General features: G+C 39.7%; 1 protein-coding gene across 2 annotated transcripts; it reads right to left on the bottom strand.

The window, feature by feature from the left end:
- Positions 1-10,386: 10,386 nt before the first annotated feature.
- LOC121394696 (serine/threonine-protein kinase 3-like) lies at positions 10,387-16,915 on the bottom strand. 2 transcript variants are annotated; one of them, XM_041566328.1, is made up of 7 exons: positions 15,713-16,915; positions 15,326-15,639; positions 14,498-15,179; positions 14,238-14,310; positions 12,220-12,395; positions 11,513-11,711; positions 10,387-10,612 (listed from the first exon to the last, which is right to left on the bottom strand). In XM_041566328.1, the coding sequence occupies exons 3-6, from the start codon at positions 14,514-14,516 to the stop codon at positions 11,593-11,595; spliced, it is 387 nt and encodes a 128-aa protein (XP_041422262.1). In that variant the 5' UTR covers positions 14,517-15,179; positions 15,326-15,639; positions 15,713-16,915; the 3' UTR covers positions 10,387-10,612; positions 11,513-11,592. The 2 variants fall into 2 exon arrangements, with proteins under 2 accessions (XP_041422262.1, XP_041422263.1); XM_041566329.1 differs by lacking the exons at positions 15,326-15,639; positions 15,713-16,915 and having other exon boundaries at positions 14,498-15,281.
- Positions 16,916-17,195: the final 280 nt, after the last annotated feature.

The following is a 17,195-nucleotide window of genomic DNA, read 5'->3' as shown; positions in this document are numbered from 1 at the left end:
GTTAATATCATTCTCAGCAGGGTATTTTTTTTTACTGAAGGCTGTTTATGTGAGGGCCACTTTATACATCATTATATTTATAAGCATACAAATGGTTGGGGCTTTGGCACATATGAGTTGGTGAATATTTGTATTTGCGTACATAAATACAAGATATCAGATATATATTAAAATGACATTTTTCATGAGTTTAGTTAGTAACTAAACTCATGACAAATGTCATTTTAATATATCTGATATCTTGTATTTATGTACGCAAATACAAATATTCACCAACTCATATGTGCCAAAGCCCCAACCATTTGTATGCTTATAATGATGTATAAAGTGGCCCTCACATAAACAGCCTTCAGTATATTGTGCTTTTGTATGAAGACATGTATCCTTGTGAAGCCAGCCACAAACAACCCATTTCCTGTGAGATCCAATAGCCCTCAGACAGATGCAACCACATAGACATACATAGAGAGCAGCTAAAGGCAGAATCCAGGCTAGTGCTCGAATACCTACCGACTTCTGCCAGGCTCTGCTCTGTCTATGGCTATGCACATCGAAGCTGCGCGCAGTTCCCTGACGGTCTGACCAGCCCAGGCACACGCAGGTCACATGACGTCGCGTCAGGTCCGCGCACTTCTGCCTTCGCATGCGCGCAGCAAAGCCGACTCCAGGGTGAGGCGGCACACCTAACATTAGTTTGGGGCACACCAGTGTGCCGCGGCACACAGGTTGAAAAACGCTGTGCTAGGTTACATCAGCCAATGAATGGACAGAGCTGTGTTATTGACACTTCTTCCTGTTACATCTAGAACCTGCATTATTTTCTGTCAGTGAGTGACATACAGATGTAAAAGGGCAATATATACTGGAATCCATATGCCAATTTGATACGATTCTTTGTGTATGTTGTCCTTTAAGGTAAACTAGTATAGTGTTGTTGAAAGCGACTAGGGGGTCTAGTTATTAACATTCACATTTCTGTTTTTTTTCCTAAATCAATCTTTTTTTTTCTCTAAAAGTCAAAAAATTCAAGATTTATAAAATGTAAAAAGCACGAAAACTCTAATACAGAAATTCAGCAAGTAAAGCAGTCACTTTTAGCCAGCCCTGGATTTCTAATTTGGGCACTCCTAGGCTAAGAGGGTCCTGTCACTGCTCCTCACGCCTGCCCCCTCCACCACTCACGAGCGTGTTCATTTGCAGGTTTCTGCTGGAACACTGGGGATTAGGTTCGCTGGAGTTTAAGGGCCAAGACAGATGAGAAGATTCAGAGAGATTAGTCGCCCGGTGACAAATCGCCTCTTCTTCGGGCGACTTATCTGCCCGGAACTGCCTCCAGGCCAGCTAGAATCTAAATTGGCACTCGGAGCGATTCATTTTCCGATGTCGCCCGAAGTTTCCTCTTGAGGCAACTCCGGAAAACGAAATGCTCCGAGTGCCACCCTGCAGGCTATTTAGGTTCTAGGGGGCAGGGAGGCAGTTCAGGATGATTAGTCCCCCAAATCTTCTCATCTGTCTTTGCCCTTAAATAACTGTAAAATCTCCTGAGCATTCCCAGGGCTTTAGAAAAAAATTAGAATGTGGCTGACCAGCATGCTGACCCTAAATCTTGTCACCCTAGGTCTGAACCTTTGTGGCCTACCCACAAATCCAGGTCTGCATCCTATAGAAGTTAATGGGAGCTGCTGTGATCCTATTGGACTAATTTTTAACCATTCAGACTTTTAGGATTTTTTTGCTAGTAAATGCAGAAAAACTAGCATTTTTAAAGGTTTTTGAGGCTCATTCAGCTTTTTTTCCCGTTCGTCCTTTTTATATTCTGATATTTTAATAAATTACGAGGCATTTGTGATTTTCGAGAAATAGAATTGAATCGTAGTTTTAAAAAAATTCTAAAACCAATAAAATTCAAATGTTGATACATGGACCTCCCTGTTTCTTTATAAGATATACAGTATGATGTCTGAACTAGACTAGACTAGACTAGACATCAACTAGAAAAATAATAAAAAAATGTGAACATGTATATACTTTTAACAGCTTTTTAAGGTGTTTGATGTCGGATATTATCCTGATTAACAGACTGTGATGTGGTTGTTTGCAGGTACCACCTACCAAGTTGCATTTCTATCTAGACATTTGCACCACACTGGGACTGCTTCAGTGTTTGAGCTGAAATCAAGGAGTTCATTATCTCCTCTGAGCACTCTGAGTGGAGACTGGGCATACGCTCGATTTGGGGCTAAGATTCATTTAAATGATCTGGACAATGATGGCCTTGGTATGAAGTGCTTCCTTCTGTGTGAAACTAGTAGTATAATTTTGTGTTCCATTATTTACCCGGGGTGACTGTAATTACATAAGAAGTGTATATAGATTGTATGAATGTAGTTTCTAGCCATTGTTAATGCATGGAAAGATATACAAGGAATAAATGTAAAGTAGGATATACACTTTCAAGGGAATATGTTATAATGTTAAACTGGTGATAATGGTACTGTACATCACTGCATGTAACAAAAATATCTGTGACTTTCACCCCAGGCCAGCATGCGCATCTCTTCTTTGACTATAGAACTGGCTTGGGATAACTTTCCTGCCCAGTCATTGGGGAACCTAACTAGTTGCCATATCCCATTGTTTGGTACAGTTTCTTTAAATTCAGTATGTTTAAATGAATCACCCAGAAAGCACATAATTCTTATATACTTATGATGATGTGAGAATCTAGTTTACTCTTTGGTTACATTTTCCATTCACAGATGAAATCATAGTGACATCACCTCTAAGAAATGATGTAACACTCACAATACTTGGAACTGAGGCTGGACGGGTCTATATGTATAATGGCAATACTACTACTCCCGGCTCTCTGACGAAAAAATGCAAATCATGGGTTTCACCATGTCCTGAGGATTGGGTAAGACATGGCAGAATGTGGAATTTCTACATATAACTGCATTTTAGCACTTTGCTCCTTGTTTTATCATCCCTTGTGAGATTTATGACAAATCTCAGGCATTTTACCAACAGTCCACCTAAAAATGCACCATCAAAATTAGAATCCCTTGAAAATGCTAGAACAAGCATTTTATCAGTCAATCCTCCCCAGTTAAATCTCTTGAGCATTGCCCCTTTAGTCAGTGGCCTAAGTGACAATTAGGGTTGCCACCTGGCCGGTAACAATGATGTTTGATGCCAATTAATAGGAAAAAATGGCAAGAATATACAGTAGGAAGGCTGGTGTTTTTTTCCAGAAAAGGTGCACCTAGTGACAAACAATCTAGACAACAGGAAAGTTGTGTCACCTATTTTAAACCTAGGCGGTGCAATGAGGCTGTGACCAAAATACATATGTCAAATACCGCTATGAGCCGCTAATGTTAAAAAAAGTGGTGAGCACAACTTCCTTTTATAGTTTATACAGGAGCATGACCAGTCCATGTGTAGATCCACCTCATCTATAGTCAGGTGATCCACTGGTGTCTAAAAAGGCAGCCAAGTGGGTTCTTTGAAGCGCAAGTAGTGCAGGTAACCTAGTCCTGTAAAATGTATAATGAGCAAAGATTCTATGAATCAGATAAAATTAGCATGGACTGCCAGATTGATGACTTGACGTATGCCAGCTTAAAATTGCAATATATGACACAATCCTGTTGTTAAGGTAAGGCATTTTTAGTAGCAGTATGCCAAAATGTCGCTGTCTAATTATTGAAGGTAGTGCAGAGACTCTGTATTTGAATACAATCTTAGACTAAAGGTGGCCATATAGCCAATAAAAGCTGCTCACAGACCAAGTCGGCAGCTTTTTGGCCAGTGTATGGGCCTCAAAGTTTGCTTAATATGCGAGCCCAGCTTGCGCCAGAAAAACTTTAGTATCCAGTCCCAACTTTATGTCCTTATAGTGTATAGTCTAATACTTCTCGATATAGGAACAGATACTCCAATGCAGAAACTGTGCTGCTACATTATTTATTCAACACAGTGTATGGGGCCCTCCAACGGGTTTCCCTGACCGTTTTCTTGCTGAAAAATTACCAGATGTCGATCAGGCAGGTTAACTTGTACTGTTAATATAAATGATTTTGCTACAACAGCTACACCTGCTGGTCATTTTCCAACCATTCTGACCACCAAGTAGCTGAGGAAGCATGGACATCCGCAGAAAATTTTCCGGGGGGGGCAAGTAAGTTGGTATCAAAAAAGGGTATCATCCGGCAACAATCCTATTGGCAGCGAATCACATCCCAGACCCACGTTCAGTGTCAGGCTGCATTTTCCCAGACGGCGGGGAGGGAGCATGTAGCTCCTAACTGTGCCAGGAACTCACGTTGCATTCACAACTTCTCGTGGAAAACAACCAGCCAAACACACTGTATAATAAACTGCAGCTCAGAGAAGAGACCAAGTGGCGGCTGCGGCACCCTCCTTGGCCTCCCAGCTCCCACTAGGATACACTGACCCTGTGGCCAACCCTCATATCTAGGCAGGTAGTTTGTGCTTTGGCTGGCCCTTTCCTCCTCTGCGCCCTGTCAGTGCTGCTTCTACTGCACCCTCCTAAGTTCTCGCAGTCTGGAGCAGCACTGACGGATGGGGTTACAGGCTGCGCCTGCAGGAAGCTAAAGGCAAGTTTTTTTGGCAACTGAATTTTTCTAGGGGGGGGCAATCACTTCATTTCAGGGGCTCAAAAGTAATTAGACAAATAAAAAAACTGAAAATAAAATGTTCATTTCTAATACTTGGTTGAAAACCTTTTGTTGGCAATGACAGCCTGAAGTCTTGAACTCATGGACATCACCAGATTCTGGGTTTCCTCCTTTTTAATGCTCTGCCAGGCCTTTACTGCAGCGGCTTTCAGTTGCTGTTTGTTTGTGGGCCTTTTTGTCCCAAGTTTAGTCTTCAACAAGTGAAATGCATGCTCAATTGGGTTCAGATCAGGTGACTGACTTGGCCATTCAAGAATATTCCACTTCTTTGCTTTAATAAACTCCTGGGTTGCTTTGGCTGTATGTTTTGGGTCATTGTCCATCTGTATTATTAAACATCTCCCAACCAATTTAGCTGCATTTAGCTGGATTTGAGCAGACATTGTCTCTGACACATCAGAATTCATTTGGCTGCTTCTGTCCTGTGTCACATCATGGATAAACACTAGTGTCCCAGTGCCACTGGCAGCCATGCACACCCAAGCCATCACACTGCCTCCACCATGTTTTATAGAGATGTGGTATGCTTTGGATCATGAGCTTTCTCTTCATACTTTTTTCTTGCCATCATTCTGGTAGAGGTTGATCTTGTTTTCATCTGTCCAAAGAATGTTTTTCCAGAACTGTGCTGGCTTTTTTAGATATTTTTTTTTATAGCAAATTCCAATCTAACCTTTCTATTCTTGATGCTTATGAGTGGCTTGCACCTTGCAGTGCACCCTTTGTAGTTACTTTCATGCAGTCTTCTCTTTATGGTAGACTTGGATATTGATACACCTACCTCCTGGAGAGTGTTGTTCACTTGTTTGGCTGTTGTGAAGGGGTTTCTCATACACCACTGTTGTATTCAGTGGATGTTTGGGTCTTTTTGCGTTGCTGAGTTCACCGGTGCTTTCTTTCTTTCTCAGGATGAACCAAACTGTACCAAACTCCTAATATTGTAGCTTAAGGATGGCTTGTTTCACCTACATGGAGAGCTCCTTTGACGGCATAATGTCTGGTCACAACAAAATCATCCACATTCAAGCACCCCCCCCCTCAAATCAACTCCAGGGCTTTTATCTGCTTAATTAATAATGACATTACAAAGGAATTGCCCACACCTGCCCATGAAATAGCCTTTGAGTCAATTGTCCAATTACTTTTGAGCCCCTGAAATGAAGTGATTGTGTTAAAAAAAGGCTTTAGTTCCTCACATTTTTATGCAATCGTTTTGTTCAACCCACTGAATTAAAGCTGAAAGTCTGCAGTTCAACTGCATCTGAGTTTTTTCATTTAAAAGTCATAGTGGTAATGTACAGAACCAAAATTAGAAAAAAGCTGTCTCTGTCCAAAGATTTACGGAACTAACTGTATTTATCACAGATCATCAGACATTTATGTAAGCCAAGGAACATTCTTGTCAGTTTATTATGAAAAGCAAGCAGCAATCTTTAACCCCTCAGCTGATTGCCATTCAAATGGGGAGGGATTCTGAGTGCCCATGGGGCTGTTCTGCTATTCAGAAACAGAAAATCACTAATATCACATATAAGCAAGGAGTGTTAGGGGCAAATTCACTAAGCGCCGTAGCGCCTAACGCTAGCGTCAATTCGCTAGCGTTGGTCATTTTCGTTACTTCGCAAATTCTCTAACGAACGCTGGCGTAAATTCGCTAGTGTTACATCGCACCCTTACGAATTTGCAAAGGACGTAACTACGCAAATTCACTAACGCGCGCATTGTACTGAACGATACCTTTTACGCTAGACTTCTTTCGCCACCTCAGACCAGGCGAAGCGCAATAGAGTAGATAGGGATTTCTTCAAAAAAAGTTCAAATTTTTTCTAAGTCCCAAAAAACGCTGGCGTTTTTTCTATATTATGGGTGATAGGCTGAAAAAGATCGAAAAATATTTTGGGGCTCCCCTCCTTCCCCCCTACATTTCCTAACTCATGGCAACTTAACTATACAGTGGGCACATGTGTAGGGCAAAAAAAAAAATTTTATTTGATGTTTTGAAGGTTTTCCAGGCATTTGTAGTGCTGCTACATATTCCTCCATTGAAATTTGAATTTGGCGCCGTATGCAAATTAACCATCGCTAGCATAACTTCGCTTCGCTTAACGAATCAACGCTAGCGCAACTTCGCAACCTTACGCTACCCCTGAGCGCAACTTTGGATTTTAGTGAATTTGCGGAGCGCTGGCGAAACGAACTACGCCGGACGAAGTGTGGCAAAGTGCGGCGAAGTTACGCCTGGCCCAACTACGAATCTTAGTGAATTTGCCCCTTAGACTCTGTGTATGTGCAATTGACCTCTCTGGTGAAGTATATGGATACTTGTCTTGGATAGGCAACCGGATGACTGCAATATGTGATTATTAATTGAACAATGTGAAGAGTAATACCTATTTATAGCAACCAGTGACATCGGTAGTATTTTTTCAAAATTGTTTTTAGACCAACTGTTGCTGGTGTAATTGGAACACTTACTTGCCAGTGTTAAGATAATAAATTTGTCAACCAAATGCTGACACACTTCTTTTTCTCGTTACAGATATACAATAACAGATATGATGTAATATGTATATAAAACATTTTGCTACTGTGTTTTTGTAAGTATTTTAAAGACAAATAAAAAAAAAATCTGAATTTAAGAAACAGTTATGGTTCATTAACACACAATTCTGTTTGTAATCTAAAGACTTAAAATAAACACTGTCTGATCCTGTGGTATTCAAGCAATGTGCCCATGCGCCAAACTGATTGTTAGTGTCCAAGGGGTCTTGCATGGTACGGTCACTTTTCTTTGATATGCTCATTTCAGCCAATGGCCAAAACAATCAGGAACTGTGGCTTCTCTTCACTTCTTCATCTGTTGATGCACCATGCAGTAGTTAAAATGGTATCTGTAAGTGAATGGCCAGCTTAGGGGTTGTTGCAAATTATCAAGAAGAAAATGCGGTTTGCCTGTATATATAATATACAGAGCTGTTTCAGCATGGAAGGTCCCATTGGGCACAGGAGTGTGAATAGCCCCTCCCCCCCATTTATACAGAATAGGGACAAATATTCTTATCATATAATAGATCAGTCCATATTACCAATATGCACACTGGCACTCTGCACATACCCACTCATGCCCTGCACTGGCACATTGTGTGTACCACAAAATGTAGACTCATTGAGCCCTATACATGCTGCAGGACCTTCAACCCCATCAGTGCTGTTGCCTAAAGTGCTTACAAAGTCATGCAACAACATTTATACCGGAAAGGGAAAACCCAGGGGTGCCAAGAATCAGTATAATACTTCTTGGGAGCTTACTATAATGTAACTGCGCCCAGCTTAAATCAGTGCAAGGGACACCTGGCCCCAGTGAAAACATGGTGGTGTGGTACCAAATCTCAGAAGCAGTGTCATGTTTCCCATGTTCATGAATATCAGTGGGCATGGATGAGAAGGATTTGTTATTCAACCTTATGTGAAACATGGCAGCCTGCCCAACGTCATTCTACATTCTCCTGACATGTGGGAAAGCAGCGTCATGCAGAGGGTGATGGGACTAATATCAAAGTGTGGGCCAAAGAGAACTGACAAGCTGATACAGACACAGCCTGCATTTAAATACAATAACCTCTCTTTTAAGTAAAAACCTGAAATCATCATAGACTATATGGTGTCATGTTTGGGACAGGGCTGTTTCACATATCCAACATCATTGTCATTGGTAAAGTTACATCCCACATTTAGAAGAAAAATCCTTCCTGGGAACTCTGGTGGGGTGGGATCCTCTTCAGAGGGAGGCAGATTTGCACCCCTGGGGAGCAGGGTACTAGGGTGATATATACATTATGCTATAAATGGGTATTCAATTATACACTTCTTCATTTAGCCCAGGGATCCTATAGCTTTTCCTAAGGCTGATGGCAGATTGGGTGTCTTGTCAACCACTTGAAATCACTTCTTCTTAGTGCAACAAAGGGCCCACAATAATTTTCCATCTGTGTTAATTGAAATCATTGCATGTAGGACCTGCATAAAAATACCCTCTGTCACCTTTTTTCACTACTACTCTGGTTCGGCGTGCAGCAATTTAGCTTTGTGTAGATGCCAAAATAATACTAATGGCAATGTCATGTCTATGAGCCAGTCGCATCTAGGGAAAACGTCTTCTAATGTCAGTGACATGTTTATGGGTCAATCTTTCCTACTCCCAAATTGTATTGATCACAGCAACATGTTTGGCCACTGACCCATAGTTCCAAAGGCTACTAATATATGTGATATGTTTATGGGATAGTCCCTGCTAGGCCCAAAATTTAGTAAGGGTAATTACATGTTAATAAACCAGAACCGGCTTAACCCAATCTGAAGATGTACTTATCTGAGTTATGTGCTTCTGTACGCTTTATATCATATGTGTAAAGTTAAAATATTTTCCTTCAAGTACAATGACAATAAATCTGGCCTCAGTGCAGACCAGTAGGGCTGGATCCAGACATGGCTTATTCCCTTCTTAAATTTCTTCATCTTTTTCACCCATTTCTCATACCCCTTGATTCCTGAACCATTTCCCTTGCACTACAGCTCTCCATCCCCTCTAATATTCCTATCCCAAACAATACTAGGGTACAATAAAAATGCAAGAACACAATTATATAATGTATTTATATACTGCAAATTTATTTATATTAATTTAAAAAGGAAAGAACTCACGTCCATTAAGTTAAAATTGTAGTGTAAATGGGACCTATTTAGTAGTTGATCCAGAGAAAGGCGAAAACCCCCATCTGAAGCCAGAGCCAATTTGCCTCAGAGGGGGAAAAATTCCTTCCTGACTCCCAAAGGGCAATCGGACAAGTCCATGGATCAACTTCTACTAAGATTTCATGTCAGTATCCCTGTGTTTTTCCCTACCTAAAGATGGATGTAACCCTTTAAACTAGTTAATATATGGGCATAATTTTTACTCGGCTATAGGAGAAGTGAATGTTTGAAGGCAAGAGATGTGAAATTAGGAGCAATGGTATTTTAAAGATAACTTTTTAATAATTCTGAACTAAGGGAACAATAAAAATGTAGATGAGAATTTAGATTCAAGGAGAAGGTTTCTTGGGGCTATGTGAAGGCAACAGCTACTGGTGAATCAGATGAATTTTTAAGCATAACAAATATGCAAAAGGGGGCCCAGCAATTGCAGATATGGTAGTTGACAGTAATCACTACTACTGGTGTTGCCTTGAAAATAAGAAGGTGATGGTGGAAGTGTGTTGGTATGATGACTGAGCCTGCTGGTATAGGTTCAGAAGAATAAGGGGAAGAGGCTGATAGTGGAGCTAAAGGTGAATGAAAAGAAGAGGCCATGGGTGGAGGTATGGTAATAAAAAATATCTCTGATAAATGCTACTGCTAATGCTAAATGCTACTTCTAAGTCTGTGAAATTCTAAGCGGATGTCGTTATTGGAGCAATGGTTGTATGAAATGTGATGTGATTTTAGAGATTTATGATGTAGTAACATGAATTCCAGACACCACTGTTGCAGCTGTGGTAGCCTGAAATTAAATATTAAATGAGCCATAAATAGAGGCACTGTTTGGGCTATGGTAGGTGGAACCGCAAATGCTGAAGGTGTACCAACATGGTGGAGGAGGAACAGTAGAAGAAGAAGAGATGGTGTGTGCAAATAGATATGTGTGAAATATAGAAGCAGTGGGTAGAATAATGGTACAGTAGTTGAAATGTAAGGTACCACTGGTGGAGATGTGAACCTTGAATTTGAGACTGCTGGTGGTGTTGCATGATCTCAAGATAGATGCCACTGGTTACATTAGTAAATGATCATCCTGGTGCTTCAGGGGAGGAGCAGACACTGCTGGTGGAGCTGCACTAATCTCAAAGTCACCACTGGTTGAGCTGCTTCACCTGTAATATAAAATAAAAATCAATTAGTAATCTATCATTATGAATATTCATTAAGAAGCATGGCATTAGAAAGAATTTTATACTTTGGCATAGGCCTCATTAACAGTAATGGGTAATAGTAGGAAAGCAGAGAATTAGAATTACAGATTCATGAATGTTACTAAGCCTTTATAGGCCAAATACATTTTGAAAATCCCCTTGTGGTGGCAGCAACCTTATATGGATATATGAGAAATAAGAAACTTTCCAAATACAATCAATTAAATATTCTGTACAGTGTCTGAAATAATCAAGTTTATCTTCACTTTGCCTCTCTCAGCATCTGTTTCTCTACGTTCTGTCTTCATGGGAGTTGGGGTTCAGACATTCATTGCTAGTTAGATCCAGTATATCTTATAGGGGGGGGCCTTTTGCCTAGAAGATGTATTAGAGCTCACTATTAAAATCACCAGACATCATGTCTCATCATGTAGGATTACATGGCAGTTATTTTATTAGATTTTGTTTGTACTGGAATCAGTTGTTTGAGTGAGCTCTAATACATCTGCTAGGAAATGAAGCCCCCCTATAAGATATATTGGATCTAACTGTCAATGAATATCTGACACCCAACTGCTGCATGTAGAGAGAATGAAGAGAAACAGATGCTGAGAGAGGGATACTTAAGATAAACTTGATTACTTCAGAAACTGTACAGAATATTTAATTGATTGTATTTAGAAAGTTTCTTATTTCAGTATGATGCAATAAGGCTACTGTCTGTAGCCCATAACATCTCAGGGTGTGCACTTATCTGCTTGTCTCTTTGCATGTGGGAAAGATTTCAAGCAGTAAATGCAGAGAATGTTGGTCTAATGCTCTGTAGAACCAATGAATAGTGATATTGAATGGAGACGGTACCTTTCTCTGTGGATGTTTCTTTCACCTAGAATTTTACACAAGAGATTCATTCTGGGCTGTTGCTGTTACTGGCCACAAGATCAGTTACAGGGAAAGCCCTCCAGGGCCATTTGCAGAGCCACTTTTTGTTCCTCTGCTGTGTTGCGTGCGTAGAAGTCACAAGCGCGACGCAGCTGTTTCATAGCTTTTCCCTTCAATCCTGTATAGATTAAAAAAAGCAAAGTGAGGAAATAACCAACATTAAATTCCTGTTTTGTCCAATTATTTGGAAATGATAAGATAGATGATCATTTTAAATAAACATGGACAGACACCCTACAGAGAAATTCCTTCCCGGGTAGCGGTCCATAGTGGGGCCCCACGCACAAGGTCATTGGCAAAGAGGTTTTCTTTCCAACCCACAACTTTGATGTGATGGCAGAATTATGAAATATAAACTGAAGACCAAATGCAAATTCTTAGAATCTCATTGTCAATAATGTACTAAAATGTAATATTAAGGTGATGTAGCCCTTAAAATATTTTCACTATTCATATTGCGATAAGGAATGCATTCTGCTCAAAAGTAAAATGCAATAAAACATTTAAAAAAAATAAAAATACATTTTATTATTCCCAGCACCACTTTCATTTTGCAGTGTCTCATTTCAGTGTTGATTTACACTCTGTGGTGGTGCAGTTGTATCAGATATAATGGATTCCCTCACCTTTCTTGGCCGGCCGGTTCTGCAGAGCCCGGAGATGTTCTTCAATCTCAGCCCTGATGATCTTCTTAGGGGGCAGTTCTTTGATGAATGGGTGCTGCAGGAGTTCTTCGGCACTTCCTCTCTCAGAAGGATCCTTCGTCAAACAGGACTCCAGAAAAGACACAAAACTTTGTGACCTGGATAAAAGGAATGAGAAGTTCTTTTAGCTTTATGTAGTAAAAAAACATCTATCCCTTCAAATGCCTAAAATGCTGAGAAAGAGAGAAAATGACTAAAGAATGTTAAACATCACATAGAATTAAAGGGATGGTTCACCTTTAAGTTAACTTTTAGCATCTTATAGAATGGTCAATTCTAAGCAACTTTTCAATTGGTCTTCATTATTTTATTTATATTTTTTAAATTATTTGCATTCTTCTTCTTCTGACTCTTTCCAGCTCTCATATGGTGGTCATTGACCCCATCTAAAAACAAATGCTCTCTGAGGCTACAAATGTATCGTTATTGCTACTTTTCATTACTTGTCTTTCTATTCAGGCCTCTCCAATTCATATTCCAGCCTCTTATTAAAAGCAATGCATGGTTGCTTAGGTAATTTGGACCTTAGCAACCAGAAATGGCAAACTGGAGAGCTGCTGAATAAAAAGCCAGATAACTCAAAAACCATACATAATAACGAATGAGAACCAATTTCAAATTGTATCAGAATATATTTTAGTACATCATATTAAAAGATAACTCAAAGGTGAACAACCCCTTTAAACTGATATATGGTTATAGCTACAAATATATTTTGCTTTGTTTGATGTGCCCTGATTAATTCAGTTTGGCTGTGAGCTGTGTGGCCATTTTGGGGGTGGGATGGGAATCACAGGAGCATGGGGGCAGCAGGATTCCTGGCTAAAGTACAATAACAATATATAGATGAGAAACAAATAGTTATCCTGAAGTGTTAGAGGAATCCCAAATCCCAGGATTACCCACAGCTATGCCATATCAGTCAACAAAGATATGAAGGGGACAATATTGGCATATCTATAGTGACATAGACTATTACAGCTATGTGTGTAGGGGGGGACTGGTAATGTCCAATGATTTCCCCACACATTTTTACTTAATCCTCTGTAAATGCAGGAGTTAGGGCAGAGACCATACGCACCCATAACCCAGCCTGCATTTAGAGGAATGATGTGGAGCTGCAATCAAACAAGCCCTATTCTTGTAACACAGTTATGGGATCTTTAAAATAAAATACACATCCCCAAAGCTGAGACTGAAATTCCCCTATTATAGCTTCTATCAAACATTTTTATTTGAATCTTAATATATCAAAAGAGATAAGTAGTTATTACAATTATGTAATCGCATGAAATATTTGCATAGAGAAAAGAAATGGGGAGAGAGAGAGGACAGAAATAAAATCGGTTCCGTCTCAATCTGACTGGGGGATCGTTCAAAGGAAAGGAAACTGTTTAAATCAACAGTACTTACTGACAGCATATTATATTTAATAAACATTGGTGATGAGTATTGCATGCTCTAGGGTGGTTTCTGCAAGGTCCCTTAAATGCCATACTATAGAGTAATGCAATGGGTTTACAGTGGAACGAAATATCATTAAGTATTAGTTATTCCAGGTCTGAAAAAATTCAAAGTGTTACAAAATAAACGCTTACATATGATGTTATCATATAGTTCTTACAAAAGGATCGAAGGGGTTTCTGTAGTCGGAAAGAGTATTTATACCACGGTTCCCATATTTCCTTGAGTTTCTCATTTTTATCCATAATTATACTGGTTAGTCGTTCATTAACCATTATCCAGTTCAGCTTGTCTTTAAAGTGGGAAATTGGAACCCAGGGTGAGCTATTGCAATTTTTGCCCTATTATCACTTGTGACTTGTCTGAATGTAACAGTCCTGTTTGGATATAGAAGTTGGCAAAAAACCACTGATGTAAGTATATAAGCAGAGTTCCATTGCACAGACACAATGCACAGAGACATGGGAAGGACTCACCAGGTCTTTGATCGAAGCTTCGGTGGTTGGGCTTCTCTGATCAGGTGCTCCACTGGGTATTGCCCTGCGTAAGCTAGAAGTTAACAACAAATATATCAGACCCTTCAAACATGTCTATAACAGATCTATTTACGAAAAGGTCTTTTTGCTGGAAATGGCGAATAAGCTTCAATTCTTCCCATTCTGGTTCAGAAGTTCTTGCTGCTCAAAGTCTAAAATAAAGTATCCATAAGCAGCCACAATTGTTGTGATTCACTTACGTTCTTGTCCCTCGGCCATTTCGATGGCGGTTATACCCAGCGACCAGATGTCACACTGCAAAAGACAAACAAAAGAGCATTAGAAGGAGAGAATTGAGTTAGTGGGTTTTTAATAAAATCTAAATAAGGAGGCTACTACTCTTTCATATTCTACTTTAGAAACATATACATATATTTGTATGGGAGCAAAAGTACATGGCATTCTCCTTAGGTCAATTATGGCCAAAACAGAACAAAATACAACTTCTAAAATATCCCAATGCACACCCTAGTAATAAAGCACACCATGTTATATGTAAACGTGAGAAAATGCTTTTTTTTAAAATTATATTTATAAACGTATACAGCAATACATCTCCATTACAAACAATAGCAGTTACATAACTGAGCAAAAGAACAAATATTTTAAAGCAGACACATTGTGCAAAAAGGTAAGAAACCCAACGTTTCAGAAAAACTTCTTTCCCCCCATGAGAAAATTACTTCCTCTATGTCCCATTAACACTAATAGGTAAATGCTCAGTGTTGTTACAAGTATTATAAGTACAACATACTTTGGTGTCATACGCCAGGCGCTGGCCCTTCTGCCTTATGGTCTCGGGTGCCATCCAATGTGGAGTCCCTTCCGCTTCGTGGCACAATCCAGTTTGCGGGTCCAGGTTCCAGCTGTTTCCAAAGTCGACTGAAATGACAGATAGAATATATTAATGGAAAATAATTTGTTTGACCACAATAAGATAGAAACCTGAATTATGAAACCCCCTGACTCCAAATTCACAGAAGCTCCCCACCATCCATTACTCCATTATAACTGTAAGTTTTACTCACTGATCTTCACTTTGGCTGTCTCTGTGAGCATGATGTTCAGGCTCTTTATGTCTTTATGAACGACCCGGTTCTTGTGGATGTGGTGCAGCCCCTGGGGAGATAGAGAATGTTACAGACATAAGACTAAACATTCCCAACAAACAGATTGTATATATAATCTATGCAATTAAAGAAAAGTCCTTAAGGGGTAAATCTGACCTTACCTTTAAAACCTCCTTGCAGATATAACCAATCCAGGTCTCCTTCAGGGATTGGCCATTGGTCTTGTTGATGAGGTTGTGGAGAGAACCGCCACCACAGTATTCAAGAGCAATCTGCAATAGAAAGAAAGTATTTAAGGCCGTGTATTATATCATCTCTAGCAGTGATCTGTAAATAATTTCTTACTTCCAAGAGCTCCGATGAGCACTCCGTGAGTGGAGCCCTGTAGTAGGCTCCAAAGAAAGAGGCGACGTTCTTGTGGCCGCTGAACTGCTGGAGAAACATCAGCTCCCTGCAGACTGAGTCTTCATCCTGGAGTGGAATAATAGAAATCCCTTTAGCTCACATAGGCAACCTCACAAACAGGCATGATATAACAAATGGAAATATAAAGATACGTTACCCGACTGATGTTGGCTATCTTCACGGCCACCACACCTTTCCGATGGTGTCGTCCCTGTAATACAGACAGAAAAGTTTAACTTACACTTTGTTTTAGCAAGTCTTGGTTTAACAAGGCATTTTGGGAAGATACTAAATTCAGTGCAGAGCTATTTAAGCCTTTTTGTGAACCACTGAGTAAGTTCTTTCTATTCAACCCTAATTTAGTTGGTCCCTTACCTGGTAGACGTCTCCAGTGCCGCCCTCTCCGAGGAGCACATCCTTGGTCAGCCGACCATCAGGAGGCTGGACAACAAAATAGAATAAAAGGAGAATTTTATGCATAACATAATATTTAAAAAGGGTAAAATATGTCCATCACCAAACCAACTCCCAGATTCCATGCTCTTGCAGCATTTACAGTGAGTGTTCACATTATTTTCCCCTCTTTTCTACTCACCTTGTAAATCTCAGAGAGGGAGCTGGATTCCGACTGTCGCTGAGGGAAAAGAGAAAGATTTTATTAGGGACAGTATAAGGCCCAAGACTTGCTGAATAACAAAATGGTACTACCCTGTGTGAAAGATGCCCTTATCCCACTGATATTAGATCTTCATAATAAGTATAACACTAGCACGAGCCCTAACCAACACATGGATATATTTGGGGAAGAGTACACTGGCACAGAACTACACATCAGCCCTGGCATTTGGTTTATATAATTTCATGGGCATTCTTCACAACACTATTGGTATTAGGTTATATAACAACACGTTTATCCTACCCATAATAATATCACAATAGGAAAGGTAAATTTGGTAAATGGATGGGTTTTACAATTTTAGATGCACTTTGGGTAGTTTTATCACTTATTATTACCCCCTCATTTATTAGATTTTAAAGTGTGGGTTTTTAAATGATGTTTATTCCTAGACTACTGTTTACAGGAATTCCCCTTTTTATTTAGTAAATTATTAATGTTAAATGTGTAAATTGTAATTCGTAATCTATAATGTGTAATGTAAAAACCAATAAAAACCTAAATACAAAAAAAAAAAGAAAGAAAGATGCCCTTATCCCAAATCTACTAATTAGTGCAGTAACAGGGACCGTATTTACTAGGCCCTATAGCAAAACCATTTTAGGACCTCTTAAACCTTAGGACTAAAAAAACATTTCTTAAAGTCAAATTAAATTGTAACAGCCACCTTACCTTCCTCCGTGGGGCGCAGAATGGCATTGCGCCCAAGTCTTTTTGCTCTTAAAAGAGCAGTTGGGTTTTTAAAAA

The sequence above is a fragment of the Xenopus laevis genome, chromosome 6L, assembly GCF_017654675.1.
Source record: "Xenopus laevis strain J_2021 chromosome 6L, Xenopus_laevis_v10.1, whole genome shotgun sequence".
Classification (NCBI taxonomy): domain Eukaryota; kingdom Metazoa; phylum Chordata; class Amphibia; order Anura; family Pipidae; genus Xenopus; species Xenopus laevis.
The sequence above is the reverse complement of the archived record's forward strand: the minus strand, read 5'-3'. Positions and strand labels throughout refer to the sequence as shown.

What these genes read in the sequence shown, in the direction of transcription:
- LOC121394696 (XM_041566328.1), bottom strand. An exon ending in AAGCTTCGATCAAAGACCTG is followed by an intron (nt 12,396 to 14,237) that starts GTGAGTCCTTCC and finishes CCTTTTATCCAG; the next exon opens with GTCACAAAGTTTTGTGTCTT. An exon ending in GAACCGGCCGGCCAAGAAAG is followed by an intron (nt 11,712 to 12,219) that starts GTGAGGGAATCC and finishes TAATCTATACAG; the next exon opens with GATTGAAGGGAAAAGCTATG.